The sequence below is a fragment of the Vigna angularis genome, chromosome 3 (assembly GCF_016808095.1).
Source record: "Vigna angularis cultivar LongXiaoDou No.4 chromosome 3, ASM1680809v1, whole genome shotgun sequence".
In the NCBI taxonomy this organism is placed as follows: domain Eukaryota; kingdom Viridiplantae; phylum Streptophyta; class Magnoliopsida; order Fabales; family Fabaceae; genus Vigna; species Vigna angularis.
This window is the reverse complement of record NC_068972.1, coordinates 7,213,590-7,232,149: the sequence shown is the minus strand read 5'-3', so window position 1 is coordinate 7,232,149 and position 18,560 is coordinate 7,213,590. Positions and strand designations below refer to the sequence as shown.

At 31.8% G+C, this 18,560-nt stretch overlaps 1 protein-coding gene across 1 annotated transcript; it reads left to right on the top strand.

Moving 5' to 3' along the window:
• Positions 1-1,687: 1,687 nt before the first annotated feature.
• LOC108326156 (serine/threonine-protein kinase STY46) lies at positions 1,688-17,903 on the top strand. The gene is made up of 16 exons (XM_017559470.2): positions 1,688-2,166; positions 2,273-2,387; positions 4,041-4,147; positions 4,333-4,455; positions 5,144-5,216; positions 5,509-5,619; positions 6,054-6,104; positions 7,863-8,002; positions 8,098-8,205; positions 8,528-8,601; positions 14,485-14,660; positions 15,199-15,294; positions 16,108-16,188; positions 16,319-16,369; positions 17,066-17,206; positions 17,402-17,903. Exons 1-16 carry the CDS (start codon positions 1,985-1,987, stop codon positions 17,426-17,428), a joined length of 1,656 nt encoding a protein of 551 aa, XP_017414959.1. The 5' UTR covers positions 1,688-1,984; the 3' UTR covers positions 17,429-17,903.
• The last annotated feature ends 657 nt before the right edge of the window (positions 17,904-18,560 follow it).

Here is an 18,560-nt window from a genome sequence, read left to right as displayed (position 1 = left end):
TTTAATTTACGACAAAAACTCAATTATTTTTTTAATGTATTCTCTTATATTATTGTCCCCCCAAAAATGATTTCAACGGGACTTTCACCGACTTATCCCACAACGGTCTACTTAAGGGTCAATTAATTTTGATAAATTTCAACACCTTTTTCAAGCTTGTCACTATCTTTTTTCTACGTGGTATCTAAAAAAATCTATAAATATAATATTAAGTCAATTATTAATGCTTTAAAATAATTTACCAGAGAAACTTATATTTTGCCCTCTTAAGTTTCAAAATGACAATAGAATGTATAAAATGATCATAGATTTTGGATTATTGTTTCACCAGTACATTATTTTATATTATTATTTTGAATGCTAAATTTCTATTAGTTTTAATTATTTAATAACTTTTTAATGTTTAATAAATATTTTTCATTAAAATTATAACGATGAACGAACGTTTACATGAGTAATTTTAAAAAAGTTATATAAAAGAATATATTTTAAGCAAAAAAAATAAAAGTTATATATTATGATTATAAAAAATATGTAATTATTATATTAAGACGTGATTCAATAGTTAATCACATTCTTGTTTACTGGTTTACAATTTTTATCTATTTAGTATCATGATTCGTGAGAGCTTTACTCTAGTGCTTTAGTTGCTTTTTTAACTGATTTTATCGATTATAACTTATCTTTCTCACAAAATAAATCACATATAAAACATAATAATTACATCTATATAAGATAGTGTCAATCGGTAACCTAACCTAAAAATGAAAAATGTACTTATAATCGACCTCTTATCCGTGCGAATATTCTTTTAAAAAAAATTGTGAATATTTTAAAATAATATCAATATTAAAAAGTAACATTTTATATATTTTTAAAATAAAATTTAAATAAAATTATAAAAAATATATAAAATTAAATATAAATAAAATAAAATATAAACTAAAATTTAATTTTAATTAAATTTAATTTAAAAAATATAAATTAAATTTATTTTAAATAAAATAAAATATAAATTAAATTATTATTTTTATAATAATAACTATAGATCGAGTAATATAATATTCACATTCGATCAATTTATAAATATATATTAAAATATCTACTGTTCATAATTCACGAGTAATATAAATATTTGTGAATATCAATTATTCATCGATTTTATCTACAAACATTCGCGGCTATAAATATTTTTCCATCTACCAAAAAGTTATATTTATATATTATTTGCTTTAACATGTTGAACCGTAATATTCAAGTTTATCAACTTTTTTAGATTTTTGTAGGATACACTTTTACAATTGTAATTCTTATCATGGCTAGAGAGTTATCCAACTAAATAAGGATAATGATATGCAAGAAACACATTGTATCACTAAGATATGTAACCTTACATATTTCGACAACATAAAATCTTGTTTGACACGTTATCATTGACAGCGAGACACTGTTAAAGAAAATTAAAATAGTAAATCTTATATTATACGAAGCAAAAAGATGTTTTTTACTCAGAACCAAAACAATAAAACAAGCCTACTGAAAGAACCACAACCATATTAAAACCAATATTATTTTATCATGTTGCTTAACATGATAATATTATGTTAAAAATATTTGCATAGTATAATTTAATCAGTATAGAATTTTAGTTTTAAAAAGAAAAGAAAACATATATAATATTCCCGGTCGATTGGTTTTGTCTCCGTCTGAGAGAATCCGAGGAGTGAGAGAACGATAATCCCAACCCAATTTACTCCTCTTTTTCTCTTTCTTTCTTTTCCTAAAATCTCGCCCTTTTTTTTTTTGCTTCCGGCGGCAAACACCCTCGCGGTTGACCAAATTGCCCTCCATTTCCTCCTCAAATCACACCAAACCCTTCCCTACCTTTTCCACTCAGATTCTCCTCACACCACAGTCAACTCAACCGTCCTCTCTCTCATTCTCTTCACGCCATGCGCCCTTGAGTAACCATCTTCCGCGGTGAATGGATTTCGTAGAAGGAGTTGGAGAGAGCTCCTCGCCGCCGCGTGCCTTCAGCGGTTTCGGAAACTACGACGTCCGCAACGACGTTTTCAACCGCCTTCTTGAAACAGGCCACGACCAAGCGGTTTCCAATCCCGAGTTTCGAGAACAGTTGGAGGCTCACTTCAATCGTTTGCCTCCGAGGTTCCTCGATTTCACTCTTTACTCACTAGTTTTCGATTAGCGTATTTTGGGTCACTTTCTATTTCTGACTAAGTCAAGTTTGATTAATCCGTTGGTGTGGTTTCAGTTATGGACTTGATGTGAATATCGATAAAGCAGAAGATGTTTTGTTGCATCAAACGCTTCTTGCTCTGGCAAGGGATCCTGATAAGCGTCCTGTTTACCACATACGCTTCCTCGAGGTATTGTTTTGCTTAATCTTGAAGAATTACTCACTTGCCGGTGGCTAACTCCGTTTATCTTTCTATATTTGGAATTTTGAATTTGAGCTGGCTTTGGATCATCGCTGATCGATTTAATTGTTCAACCAGTTTCCATCATTTATATTTAATATTTAGATTCTAACTTAGAGTTTAATTTTCGTGCACGGTTGGTGTAAAGATTTTTACACTGGTAAAATAAATTTAGCTTCTACAAGAAATTAAAATTAGCTTAGGTATAAGTTAAAATAAACTTTTCAAAAAGTTAAATGAAAATAATTTTAGTAAATTATTATACGGGCTAGTTAATTTTAACTTTTGAGAGAAATTTAATTCATTCCAACTTCTTTAGTGCCTTTTGCAATTCATTTCCAAAATGTCTTTTAAGGTAGTTATTATAAAAACAATAGACTTACCATATATGGTGTGATCTGCGGTTGGATGACTGTAAACATCATTTACCTTGGCAGGTGTATTTCAATTTTTTTAAGATAATATTTATCTGATTCTTTTATTGGTAACTGTGTCAGCACGTGTATTTCAGTTCATTCTTCATCTTTTCCAAGCATGGATTTAACTAGAAGCCATATTGGTTATGTTAATAAAGACAAAAAAAAGAGGATTAGGAAATATTATATGCCATAGATATGTACTGGGGGCCATGACTTGGTTTTACTAGTAAAAGCCTAAATCTATGTTGGTGTTTGTTTTACATCAGTGAATATGATATACTCTGAAAACGTAACCACGAATGAAATCCGGAAAAATAGGAGTGTATATCCTGGATATATGTACACCTTGACCTGAGCATGAACTAACAGTATAGTTAAAGTACAGAAATATATAACTAACATAATCTGAAAGGACAACACTGAGATGTTGTTCTTTAGCTGCTCCAGTATGGTCTGAATTCCTATTTTACCTAGGTAACCGAGTACTAAAGGTAGGTGCCGTTACCAAGCTGAAAGTCAATTTAATTGGAGAACACACCAACACCCACAAAGTAACTCCTAAGTTTTTCCATGAATTCTAAAAGTAAAGACGCTTGCAGCATCTTAATTTGCATATACAGTCAATAAACGTGATTTTTTTGGGTGGTTTAGGTGTATACTTATAGTTTGCCTGTTTGTTGCTTATAGTTGCACTGAAGAAGCAACATATATGTTGTTGATTTCGAAATTTTAGATTTTAGAATGTCAGATACCTATCCAAAAGATAAACTAAGTTAGACTACTTTGTTTCCTTGATTCTTTGCTAGAAGAATTCCTGAAAGAGTTTTACTTCGTAGTCTCTCTTAACTTGTACATCTTATATTTAGTTGAGCACTCAGTACTTATGTTCGTACATGGTAGTTAGTTCTTTGTATGATCCATCTGATGAGTTTCCCTTTCTTGGTCTTCCTCTATATCTGTTTAGTAGGCTATCTCCATTTAACAAATTCTTCATCTGAGACCTCTATTGGTTTTCTCTTCAATACTTCCATTCTTCTTCTTTATCCTTAAACAAATTTTTTTCAATTCTTAAAACAATTGCCTTTTGTCTTCCCTGATTTTTTTATTCATGCAATGAGTCTTTCATATTTCTTTCACTTTTTCATGTCCAAAAAATTTACTTCTATCTCAATTTGCTTGGCAGAATATTTCAACTAGAACAAATGGTGAAGATCAACAAATTTTAAGTACTCATTATAGGACGGGGTCATCTCATGCAATAAATGGGGTAGCTGTACCATCTGAGAAAAGGTATTGTATCCTGTGAACAGTGAACTATTCAATATATTTGCACAAGCATTTTTCAGGAAGATGAGGGATATTGCATATGATTTATATTATCAATTCTGTCTTCGTAATGTATGGCTTAAAATAGCAATGTATTGTTTAGATCAATTCTGTATCTTTATATGTACTGCTTGTATTATTTTCATCAGTACGGTGAGGGAGATTGCAAATGAGTTTGAACCCTGCTCAAAGCTCGAGGACTTAAATTTGGATGTTAGAAAGAACTCTAAGGAGACACAGGAAATATTTCTCGCTGACAACTTTTTTCAGAGGTACAACACTGGTCCTTACTTTTTTTAGTTTTTGAAATAGCAGTATGGAAACTTTTGTTAAAATTGGTAGACAAGGCTTCAAATTCTTTTCCTGCTTGGAGAGAGCAGGAAAACTGACTTCTACCTGCTGCAAAATTTGTGTGAAACATCGAATGTATTGGAACGGAAAAATACCAGTTGAAGTAGAAAGGATTGTTGGATATTGTTTACCACATTTGTGGCAAAAAGCTTATTTTTTAGATTATGTGGCTAGAACATTTCCTCGTTTTAATGCATGTGTAACTCTTAAGGAAGGATTTGTTTGGGTTTGGGATTTGTGGAGGAGATCAAATCAGAGAAGAAAGGTGTTATTTCTCTTCTAACAATCCATATAGAGATTCATATAAAGTAAAGTAGATGAGGCCCCAATATAAGCATCAAGTGAGAAGAATTTGTTTGGTACTTTAGAACATGTTTATTTTAAAAATATTGTTAACTTTTTCATTTTGAGGATATTTCATTGTATCTGTTTGTGTTATTTATATGTTATATACAAGTTTCAGGATTATATTCATTATGACTGATAGATTTTTAACCTTGTTTCACGATGATGGAGGAATTGGACCTTTATATCTCAAGTCTATCAATATATGTAACTCAACATATTTGAAATTGAGGTAGTACCTGAATATTGCAATTTAAAATACAGGCATGAACATTCAAGTATCCGAGTTCATGAAATAATATTTTCTACTGTTGACAAGCCAAAGCTGTTAAGCCAGGTATGTTTGTAGAGTTTATCTTATGTGTTGTTGTTAACTTATATTTTCTAAATTAATTGGAAGTTTGAAACTCCAAACTATAGTGAGCTGAAAATTTTCAATCCACTTGGAAAAAAATATAAAGGTTTATTTTCCATAGTTCTATCAACATAATAAAACAGAAATTTCTTAAAAATTAAAAGGTAGTTGATAATTGGAGATTTTTTAAGAAGTTTTGGTCTGTGTGTTAACTCGTCATTTCAAGCACAAAAAAATGAAGCACATGTTTTTAACGGGTATTATTTTCTTTTAGCTGTCAGCTTTGCTGTCTGATATTGGACTTAACATCCGTGAAGCACATGTTTTCTCCACAACTGATGGCTATTCCCTTGATGTGTTTGTGGTGGATGGGTGGCCAGTAGAGGTACACAACTACTTCTGATGAATGTGTATGTGGTTTCCCCTAAAGATCTCTGCAGAGTTGTAACTTGTATCTATGAAACTTGTCATTTTTTATTAATGTTAATTGAACTGTTGCATTTGTGTTGTTGCAAACACTTAATAATTTCTAATTAACGACACAATTTTATTCTTGGTGGTTGAGCCATACTAGAATAATATGAGCTCTGATTTGGTTGCAAATTAGGTAAGATGACAATTATTTATACCCACAAATGTTGCATCTGTGTCGTAATTACTTTTAAAAGAAAAACCTTACTAGATTCTGTTAAGACAAAAAAATGGTCTTATATTGGGAGTCAAGTTTGTAGGATTTAAGGGGGACTGTTATTATATTTCTCTTATGACAGGGATGTGTGCTGAGTCCAAATATCGCTGACTTTGCAATGTTGTGCTCAGGAAACAGATGAATTGTATGATGCTATGGAAAAAGCTGTTGCAAGAAGTGAGGTGCATTGTGTCTCCTTGACTTTGTATTTATAATTTCATATGCTGGTTTTGTGTGAGATGCTAGAATTTTATCTCGGAAGAATGAATAAATGAAGAATGATTCTTGATTTTCATTGGCTTGTATTTCCTGGAATGAGGAAGTGTAATTACTCTACAATTTTCTTGAAAATGGCTAATGAATATGGGTATAGCCTATAGGGGAAGACGGCTTAACAAGCTTAACATACGTCCTGGAAAGCACTTAGTAATTTTGAATTTACCTTGGTCAGTAACCTTTTATTCAGGTAAAAAATTATTGAAAGTGACGGACCATCTGCACTTCTAGTAGAGGGATCCTAGTCTCCAAACTGCTCCTTGAAATAATGTCAAAGGGCTGTTATGTACAGGAACACCAAAAATTAGTACTCTATTTAAATAATGTCAAAGGGCTATTATCTGATTAAAACCCAGCTTATTGCTATAACCCCATACAACATCAGCCTGCATCATCATTTCCAGAAGATCTTTCAATTTTTCATGCCTCCAAACCCCTAAGGTGGATATTTTAAAAAATTATCAAAAGCTGGACAAACTCACCAATCATACAAAATTCTGATAGGTCAATTCCAAATCTGCCACTCAGCATCTGTGAAAATGATGACTATTTGTCCTATCTCCATAAATACTCAAGCACAAACATTAGGAGTAGCAAACCTGATCAGGAAACCAATATTTTGTAACACACTTAAATTTTTCTATATTGATTACCAGTGTCAAAAAATAGCATTATTTAAAATTCATTTAGTAGTGTCCCAACCTATGCTTTACTTGAAATTCATTATCCATAACTTGTGATGTGATTTATTTCAAGAGTAAAATGTCATTCCCCTCTTGAACTCATTATTTCAAGAGTAAAATAGCATTATTTAAAATTTCTATTCCTTGCCTTGCCTCACAACAGAACACGATTGTTGTGAGGCAAGGAACAGAAGTTTTATGCATTAGAGTTTGATTCCAAAGAATGTATGCAATAACAGCTGCAAGATTGCAGTATTCAGCCTTAGTGTTGGACCTGGCGACAACAGTCTGCTTTGGTACCCTTTTAGAGAGAAAACTGTTGCTCCTGTAGGTTGATTTCAGTGATATAAGAAAGAATGAATACAAGCCACATTGCTGAACCGTGTTACAACCTATATATAGGTGCAGGTGCTGAGTTGGATTGGTTACTGTCACTGACTGAGCTATTAGATGACTGCTGTTACACTTACTAAAAGAACTGCTGCTTTAGAGTTTTTGTGTTCTCAAGTGATCACATGAAGTTCCTTTGAATTTTTAAGTGATAAAGTGTATATTTATTGGGTTGACTGGAGTTTTATAAACATTTTTGTGCTGGATGTTTTCTGCATGCATTTTTGGGACTTTAGATTGAAACAAAATATATTTCTAGAGGACTTAGTTGATTCCTCTCACAATTTTCTATTTATAAATAAAGAACTGATACAAGAGTACATGGAAGATTAAAGGACTGCACTAGATACCTAGGTGCAGAACTAGGTACTACTATAGATACAACTCATAAAAGCTAGCACACTACACCCTAGGTAGGCTTAATGATGATTATTCTAACAGGGTTAAATGACGTATTAGCTGAAGTTAAGGAGGTATTTGCATTTTATTCCAATTTTTTGTGATTTAGTAATTATTGAAGTTCGTAGCTCCTTTTGCATAGTATACAATCATGGCATATGAGATTATAATCAATATTCTTCCTTTCTCTAGGGGTCATGGTCACGTCCTTCAAATTCTCATTCAGCCGTTGAGAAAGCCTTAGCAACAGAGGGAAAATTGGGAGATTGGGAAATAGACAGGAGGTTGCTGAAGTTAGGAGAAAAAATAGCGTCTGGATCCTCTGGAGATTTGTGAGTTGTGTTGTATATTTAACTTCTATTTCTTTCTCTTCTCCATATCATAATATTTATCTTTGTTTCTAATTTGCTTTATGACTCATACCCAGGTATCGAGGAGTTTATCTTGGGGAGGATGTTGCTGTTAAGGTTCTGAGATCTGAGCAATTGAATGATGCCTTAGAGGATGAGTTTGCTCAAGAAGTGGCAATTCTGAGGTCAGTATTTTGCTGTTCAGAGTTTAAGGCCATATTGCATGTCATAACTTGTTTTTCTAATTAATTTTATAAATTCTCTTTCTCAAGGGTTATCAAATATTTGTTATTCTGTGTTGTGCAATAGAGTTTATTTGGAACAATTATGTTATCTTCTTCTCGAGGAATACAAATTTGAATTGGTAAAGGATAAATTGAAATATCTACTCAAGTACCAACCACCAAGTTTTAAGAAGTCGTTTTTCATGAGAAAACTATCAGTTTAGGTAACTGCTTAGTTGTTGACAATCTTTTGACAATTTGACTTTTGTATTTCTGAATGCAGGCAGGTACAACATAAAAATGTTGTTCGTTTCATTGGTGCATGTACTAAGTGTCCGAATTTCTGCATAGTAACAGGTATTGACCAATCCATTTGGTTCTGCAGATATATTCTTCTATATTTAATGTTGAGATGATTGCTGTCCTTATTCATTGATATCGTATGGATGTAAAAACTATTAGAATCTCATCCCTGAAGTTTGAGATTCAAAATAAAAAATAAAAAAAAATTACTCACATCAATGCCCCTTTGACCCTTTCAATACAACAATGATTAGTGAGGAAGAACTTATGGGATGGTTCCTTATTTACGATTTAGTGTCACAACTGTGTTTAGCAGAATGTTTTAGTGAATTTGAGAAGACTGAGTAAACTGACATAAAAGTTCATAAGTTTTAAGAAATTCAAGAAATCACTGTGTATGAAGTTCTATGAAACAGTGGACACGATATATATATATATATATATTTGTTGGTGTGTATGAATGTATTGAATTTCACATACAAAAATTAAATTTGTTTTGATATAAGTTATAAGTGCATAATGTTAATTCAGATATTTTCACAAATTAAGCAATAAAAAAAGGAGTTATTTTCTCATTTCCAATTTAATGTTTTTGTTCATTGCTATTCATTTTTAATTGGTTAAATAAAAATGTGTTGTAATTGTAAGTTTTTCAAAAATAGTAGTCATTTGAACTGTTATGGATGAGTTTTACATAATAAAATTTAACTTGAACCAGAAGATAGAAGTTCTTTAAGCAATTTCATTTATTAAAAATGTTATTTTTGTTAAATCTTTCAAGTAACACTGCTATATATAATCGGATATAACCCATAAAGTAAAATCTAATATATAATCGGAAATTAATTAGTGTGAAATTTTGTAGGTAAATTAGCATCTAAGTAATTTGTAATGACTTTGATAATTTTATATTCATAATAATTATTTTTTGAAAAAAAAAAATCTGTTTAGTTATTTTAAGCATTCTTTATAAAATATTGATTTCTATATCTATTTATGTTGACATTAACAATAAAACATAAGATACTTGAATCAGTCGGTAAAAGTCCTCTGCAGTTGGTTAGAAAATTCTTTGTAGTTGAGCTATTACATGGTATAGGACAAAAAACAAAGTTAAGAGAAAATTAGAGAAATGTTCGTTTTCGATTTTCCTTTTTTTGCTTGATGATTACATGTAGATTAGTATTTTGCACATTTTTTGTTAATTTTAATTGTTACTATAAATTAATATTTAGATTTATATATGTAAATTGCAAGCTGAAGTTATGGTGCAGTTACTCAAATATTAAGTGATTTTTTAAAGTAGTGTAGTCTCTCAAATTTTAAATGATTTTTCTATCCTGAAAATAGTGTAGCTACTCAAATATTAAATAATGGCGTGAAGTATAGTTGTATATTTTATATTAATTTTGAACTTTGCTATCATTTTGTTAAACCTTATGTGTGGTTGGATGAGGTTTTCTAAGAGACTAATTCGTTTATTTGATGAATTTAAATTTCCTTGGAGTAAAATGAGTTGTTTGGATGAGAAAATTAAAAGAAAATTGAAATTTACAATTTTTTAGAAGATATTTCAAATAACTAAAATAATAGAATTTGAAATTCACTTAAAAAAAGAGGAAATTGAAATTTCCCAACTAATCACTTTCTCTTTACATGTAACATCCCAATTTAGTAATATAAAACTACTAAAATGAACATTACATGGATAATGATATAACAAGAACTACAAATTTACTATGAGCAAAAGTTCTTCACCTGAAGAATAAAAGTTCAACCTAAACTGCAAGCTTCACTCCCAAACTCCTGCTGCCTGCGACAACGGAATTGCATCCCTAAGCTCACACCATTTAGGTGATCATTGCAAAAGAGAAAGCAACATACAAAGACATACCACATAAAAACAAGGGTAAGCTAGTGTAATTTAATATTCATGTGAGAAATACAATTCAAACAAGCAACTAGGATACTCATACAACATGTGTAAAACATATAAACATATATTGACCGACCACTTGAATAGACCGTCCAGACCAGTATGAATATGTAGCTTGAGGTCGTTCATGCGCCTGGGGGTGTAGTAACTGGAACACCCTCAACTGCCACCCAGGGTTAATCCGTTATAACTCACCTAAATACCTTTAGGCTAGGACCTCCTGCTATTCTCACGACATGACTTATCCATCTCTACTTGAGAATTGGTAATCATTAGAATCTCAGGATGAACGCCGTGGATTTCGGTGTCCACATTCATACTTTACCACCTTGATAACTAATCACTGAGACATTTCCTCCTTGGAATTCTCTTTCATATCCACATTACAAATTTCATATCCACATTACAAATCTCATACCATACTTTAATATCAACATTATTTCTCATACATAATACATTTAAACAACTGAAATAAACACTCAGAGTAAAACATAGCAACAATCTTTTAAAGACCGAATACATCACAGTAGAGTAGAGCCGAACGGTAAAAACAACACACCCCATGAATACGACCGAACGGAAAACACTCACAATATGTGAACATGACCGAACGGTCATTTAACGAGCAAGGCTCAAACAGGAGCCTAATGCAGTTGAAGGGCGGAACGCTAGAACAACCGAACACTTTTAGCTTAGACTGGACACTAAGAACTTATACTAAGAACAAGATCGAACGCTTTGACTAAACCGAATACTAGTACAAGACCGAACGCTATGACTAAACCGAATACTAGTACAAGACCGAACGCTACTAAGAGACCGAGTGCTAGTACAAGACCGAGTGCTAATACAAGACCGAGCACTACTAAGAGAACGAGTGCTAGTACAAGACCGAGCACTACTAAGAGACCGAGTGCTAGTACAAGATCGAGCACTACAACATCACCGAACAGTCATTAACAGGAAAGGCCCATAAGAGGTCAAACACAGTTAAAACCGAACACCAATACAAGACCGAGCGGTCAGAGACTCCCTGTACTCGGCAGAACTGCATAATTCTGTAGTACGAACTGCAGAACTGCATAATTCTGCAGGACGATCTGCAGAATTATGAAATTACACCTAACTTTATCAATTCATAACATTTTCCAAACTTCTAATCCTCCAAACTTGTATTATATATCAAATTACATTATTCTAAGGGTGTTAAAACCTTTGTATACATTTTCTAAAGGGTCTGCTACCAGATTCACGATCCAAAACAACATCATCATCAACTTAAGGACTCAAATTCAATTCTACTGGTTTTTGGCACATTTTGCGTGACTTGGGGTCTTTAACAAGTCCTAAATATCTTACCTAAATTCTCTCCACTGACCAATTTATCGTCTAACCCCAAATTCCCATTTTCACTACCCCACTTCCTAAAAATTCACTGCAAGACAGAACCAGTAACTCAACATAAAACCAATTCAACATGATCACAAATTTTAACAGTTCATACAAGCAATACCAATCACCAAAATCACTCAATTACATACACATCAATCTTCAAAACAGCAGTTACATACACAGTAAATTCATCAATTAAATTAACTAGCTTCCCTTACCTCTAACCGAACTGAACAGTTTCAACAACCTTCAGAAATTTGCTTGTACCTTAAGAAAATTCTAAGAACACCTATGAACCACCGAGTGATGAAAGAAGATCAACCGTAGAACCAAAATGAAATTAGAAGAAGGAGACCACGGAACATATGCAAAGAGAAACATTTCTTACATGCATCAAAAACCAGAAATCACCAAGAACGATAGAGCGAAACTTACCAGCTCTTTTCCCCAAACTGATCGGTGAAACAGAAAGCCCTTGACACCAGGATCACCTAGGTACCTCCTGATCGTCGAGAACTTCTAGAGAGAAGGGAGAGGAAGAGTAGAAAATAGTGTTTTTGAGAGATGGAAAGTATTTAGATAATGAACCGAGTGTTTGAAATTTCTATTTATACTGTTAGCTTATTTTGACATAAAGTGTTCGGTCTCATTATTTTAATACATCTATCTACTCTTACTGGGTTCTTACATTACACACATATATATACCCAAAAAATATTATGTTAAATATTATTTGAATATTTAATTTGACTAATAACTTTTTGTTAAGTTTAATTTAAAATTTTTATTTTAGAATAAATATTTTTAATATGAAGTTGTTTCTTAAAAGTGAAATTCAATTACTTTAACCAAACAATAAAATTGAAATGTAAGACATTTTAATTACTCTAATTGAACAAAACATTTAGAAAATGAAAAGGATTCAATTACAAGCAATTCAAATATTATGCATTTCAATTTCTTGGAATTATAGAAATCCCTAACCCAAACACAGCGTATAAAGGTATTGAATATAGTGTAATTTATTCTTATAAAATTAAAATCCTTTTTGTCACCTTTTTGTGAGCTTGGGATCAAAGGATTTGTCAAATGGTCAGTGAAACTGGGCACTATTGCTATACGTTAATTTGTGAACCAAGATTCTTTGAATATGCACATTAAGAGTTTAATGCATTAGTTTTTTAACATAACAAGAAACACAGATATCGTGTACAGCTCTGATAAAGATGTGGTACCGTACAAGAGTTATAGATGCTTGTTTTTTCATATTACTTTTCTATTATAATTCTTGATTACAAATCATTTCTATTTTGTACAATTTTTAATAATGGGTATAACACATTGTAGTCTAAGGTTTTCTTTAGTTTTAAACATTTTTCTTTCTCTTATTAATTAAATAAATTGTGCTTTTTAGAATGTAGTCATATTATCAGTATCAATTCATTATTTATTAAATAAATGAAGTTTTTTGCAAGTTTAGACCTTTATATTTCACTTCATTTATACTTTCTTATGCATCCATAGCTTGTGGTCTAGGGCTTATGTAGTTTGAAGTGTAGTTGTATGCACAAGACTGTCATTGTTAGACTTCTTTCCTTATACACATGAATTGTTTGATCATGATATATGAGTAGTCCTATACTAGTTTGTATTGATTATATATCTTTCAGGATTTACAAATAGCATCTGTACAAGTTTAAGTGTTTTATGTCTTAAATGTCAAGTGCCTTTTGGTTCTGAGTAGTGTGGTTTTTCTTCTGATCACTTGACCTTGTGCTAATATGTTCATCATTTAGTACTTTTCAGGGGATTTATTAGCTCAAAACACTGGTCATCGCAACATTTACAATGTGACTTGTTCATGATGCAAATCAATGTTACGGGACTTAGAAGGTTTCTAAATGTCATGCAAATTGATCTCCATTGTTGTAATTATGGGATTGTGGATCCCATGTCTAAGGCAATCTTCCTCTGTATGTTTTATGATATCAAGAAAAAATGATCTGAAAATCAAGTAAAAAAAGTATCTTCACAGATTCATGTCATTGGATATTAATTTGTTGTGGATAATATGTTCCCTAAAGTTTGGGTGTCAAGCTTAGGATTATTTCTTCCGTGTCACTGCAAGTGTATATTGTTTGTTGATACTGAACTAGTTGACTTCATGGATATTGTTCGTCTACTCTAGTGAACTCGACATGCTAAATGATTTTGGATTTAAGTTCCTCCTAATGATGTTAGATGCAAAACAATATTAGTTAAATTAACTTTGGGTTTCAACATCAATTTCTGTTTCCTTCCTTTTGAGAGATTGCCTAGCAGAATCTACTAGTATTATACACCACCATTGTACTGATGGTGTTATATGTTATTATTCATTTATTAAACCTGTGATGTTTCTTCTATTCTCCTTGTGCGTTCAAGTATTTAGAATAATGTTTTAAGGCATGTGCCTAATTTTGGCTTTGATTAATTAAATTCATTTAAGCTTTGGAATACTTATATTGATTAACTAAGAATTGCTCTCTTCTCTTATTTATTATCCAATGTCTTTCTTTTCAATTTAATATATCAAAATTTACTTTATCGTTTCTTTTGTTTTTGTGCAGAGTATATGCCAGGAGGAAGTCTGTATGATTACATGCACAAAAATCATAATGTCTTGGAACTGTCTCAATTACTAAAGTTTGCAATTGATGTCTGCAAGGGCATGGAGTATTTGCACGCAAACAACATAATTCACAGAGATCTGAAGACGGCTAATTTGCTGATGGATACACACAATGTAAGAACTTTTTGGAAGTTTGAAACTACTAATTCTCTATCTATACAGCATTACCCTTACTAAAATGAGTGCTACCTTGTATGCAAGTGACATCACTGAGGCAGATAATTGCTATTACCTTTCTGTGTATTTTTAATCCAAGAAATTTATTTCGGTAGTTTTGTGTAATTTTATGAAAAATAATGCACAAGTTCTCTGAATAAATTGTAAGTATGATAAATAATAAAACTTCCTGTAATAATTGTAATACAATGGTTTAATTGACAATACGAATAGCATTAGTTGAAAATGTGATATGAAATTTATGCACACATTTAAATTTTTGGAAATATGCACCCTATTTTATATCAATTTAATCAGGGAATGTGATTTTGTTTGTCATTTTGAGGACTGCTGCTGCTGGATCTTTTAAGTATTTTTAATGTGGCTGACAACAACGTGTAATTTATTTTTGAGTTGCATATATATATATGTGTGTGTGTGTAATTTTATTAGATTATGTTCATTAAGTTTTTAATTTTCTTTCTTTTTCAATTAGGTTGTTAAAGTTGCAGATTTTGGAGTCGCTCGGTTCCTAAATGAGGGGGGAGTGATGACAGCAGAAACTGGAACATATAGATGGATGGCACCCGAGGTTCGTGATTTGAACAGAAAAATGAAAAAAAAAAGAAAAAAACTGCTGTACCTTTTAATATGATTTTGTATCAATGTTACATAAACTGTAAAGCTAAGGGTGCTGGGCCGTTAATAATTAAAACTAAATGTTTCCTTTATTGACTACTTGGAAGTTTTATTAATTCTATGGAATTGTTATAGACTCTTCAAACCTAATTTGCATTTTCTTGTTCAACATAAAACCATGACAGATTCTCTTAGGAATTACAACAATTTTTCTTCATATTTCCTTCAAATTTGTACCGCTGATGAGAACAACACGAGCTTTATGCCGTGATGTGTCTAAATGGTACAAATCTCAGAAAAATACAAGATTTATGATTTTATTTCTATTAGTTATTTTCTGCTTGTATCAAGTTCTTGCTTATTGATATGTTTGATCTATCAGGTGCCTTTTCATTATGACTTTTTTTTTATTGTGTATAAGAAATCATTTTATTAGTGTGGAAGAGATGTCCAAAGAAAGAGGGATTTTGTTTTAAAAATATCATTTATTAACATAGAAGAGCTCTATAGTTTTTCTGAAAACACGGCAATCAAATTCTGTGAACCGGATGGTAACCTTGCCATGTTGCCAACGCAAAGTCAGAACATAATAAATGCACACACACATCTCTGTTCTGCCTAAATCTAAGCTGGAACACAAGGGAACGGGCAAAAGAAATGAACACTGATAATCTCTTTCTCTATATTCTAAATATGAACTTGCTTTACTTTTTTTTTGTTCTGGTTTACTTGTAAGTTTCTTACTGTTAATAAATTTTCTCATAAGGTTATAAATCATCAGCCCTATGATCAGAAAGCAGATGTATTCAGTTTTTCCATTGTACTGTGGGAATTAGTGACCGCAAAGGTATGAACCTAAATTGAATGCATAATATTGTGTTCTTTTCATATTCCTTTCACACTTGAACTGTATGTTTGTGTGTCTTTGTATTTGTCAAGAAATTCCTTGTAATTTTTTTTTTCATCTGATATTTCAGGTACCATATGACAACATGACTCCACTACAAGCTGCTTTGGGTGTGAGACAGGTTTGCTCTTCACTTATCAATTAGACTTGAATGTTCTAGCAAAATGTTTCTTAACAACATTGTATGTATTCCTCTTTACAAATTTGTTTGTAAATTTTAAACCGAGTTCTCTGAATCAAATTTGTTTTCCTTTTTCCTATCGACTAAAACAAAATGTGAACCAATAACTATTGGTGTATTTATGCATACCTGTTGTGCCATAGTCTAGTATTTTATTTTTGAAAATAACTATACTGTGTGCGACTGTTATGGAGGATGTCGTGGAATGAGTTAGTTCTGTCATCAGAAGTTGTTACTTGACTTACTTAAGGATGTGCTTTTTCTCATTTAAATAGTTTTCGGTAATTGCTTATATCTTATCTCACATTCAATTGGAAGAGATGAATCCTGAATTAATTTGAAGTCATAAAGCTAACAGAATAGAAATCATACGTTTTGGCCAGTACAAAGATGTCAAAGATGTGTTAATGGCGAGCATGAAATTTTAAACTTGAATCGGCAAGCATTTCAACTTTTATTTATTTTCTCCCTGTCATTAGTGTCAACAAATAAAAGCTAGGCGAAAGATTTAGTCAACAGAAATAAGTATTCTGCATGAGTGAATGCATGTTTATGAGAATATATTTGCAGTAAAAGTTTTCAATTAGGATAATCCATTTTGTGTCTGACCCAGCTGTAATACTGTACATCCTTCAGGGTCTGCGGCCAGAGCTTCCGAACCATGGGCACCCTAAACTATTAGAGTTGATGCAGAGATGTTGGGAAGCCATTCCAATCGACCGTCCATCCTTTAATGAGATAACGGTTAAACTTGAAAATATTTTGCAAGAAATGGAGGTAAATTATATTAACGTTTTTTCTTAAAAATTAGGGCAAATTACATTTATATTCCCTTAACAGACGTGAGACATTGCACCCAATATCCCTCCCTCTTCCATACCAAGATATTTGGTGCAATTTCACTAAAGTTATAATTTGCCCTGATAATTATTTTTATTCTTTTGGTGAACATTTATTTGGTGCAAATTGCAGAAAGATTCAGAAGCAAATGGTGCTTGACATTTTGTACACAAACTAATATTCCAGATCTTTGAGACGGTTGGATGAATCTGACCTTTTTGCTTCCACTCGCTATTCATATAGCTGTGAAGTTTTTCACGTTCCTCTGTTGCTCCGAGCGAAAAAGGCGATCACAGAAGCTGTGACCTATACAAATTGAGAAAATGTAAAGAGGCATACTAATATTATAGCTGACTATACATATATATTCCAGGCAAAATCACGTCAAACTCTCTGAAACTAAATTAATTAGAGGAATGCGTTCCACGTGGCTACAAAGAAAAATAGTTGACGTAAAATCAATGAAGTGTATAGTGAGGGTAAAGCTGTTGAGCGTTTATGGGTCGTTTCTTTTTTCCTTTTTTGGGTCAAGGACTATGCATTTACGTTTCGAGCTGTAAATTAGTTACTGGTATGAACCTGAGTCCTCGTATTTAAACTAGTTTAATGTAAAGTGTTACCTACCTTTCCCTTCCTTGTTATGTTTATATTCATGCTATTGTTTTTATTGTTTAAAGGAGGTCAATTTAAGGAGATTAATTAAAACGTCTAGTTAATTAATGTTTCGTTGGAAATCACTGATATGTCAAATATTTTATTAAAGGATATTAGGCAATTAAATATTGTGTTAATTATAATTTAGATATTATTATAATTTGTGTAGATTTGTGCACCTCTTATTCCTTTAATAGATCAAGAATTATAGGATTCTTGAATGTATATATATGATACTCTACTCTTTGAAATATACATCAGAATTATTCTTTAAATCTTTTATTATGGTATCAAGAGTCAACACTGATATCCTCTACGATATAGGAATCAGTGCTTTTTTTCATTAAATACTTTTGATGGCTTCTTTTGATGACAATCAATCGGAGAAACATGATTCTGGAACTTCCGGTGCTTCCAAGAGTTATATTTCTACTGTTGCCGGATTTGTGATCAAGTCAGGTATATCTAACTCTACCCTTAATCTTTTTGTTGTTACTAAGGATAGTGATTGGATAATTGATTCGGGTACTACTGATCATATGACTTGTGATCCTCATATATTTTACTAATTTTTCCTCTAATTGTTCTAAAACTGTTATTATTAATGCTAATGGGGTCTCATCTCCTATTGAAGGTA

Bases quoted from the DNA above. Each gene is read 5' to 3' on its own strand.
- LOC108326156 (XM_017559470.2), top strand. From the start codon at position 1,985: ATGGATTTCGTAGAAGGAGTTGGAGAGAGCTCCTCGCCGCCGCGTGCC. The intron at 16,370-17,065 runs GTTTGCTCTTCA...TACATCCTTCAG, and splicing joins CTGCTTTGGGTGTGAGACAG to GGTCTGCGGCCAGAGCTTCC. The intron at 17,207-17,401 runs GTAAATTATATT...TGCAAATTGCAG, and splicing joins ATATTTTGCAAGAAATGGAG to AAAGATTCAGAAGCAAATGG.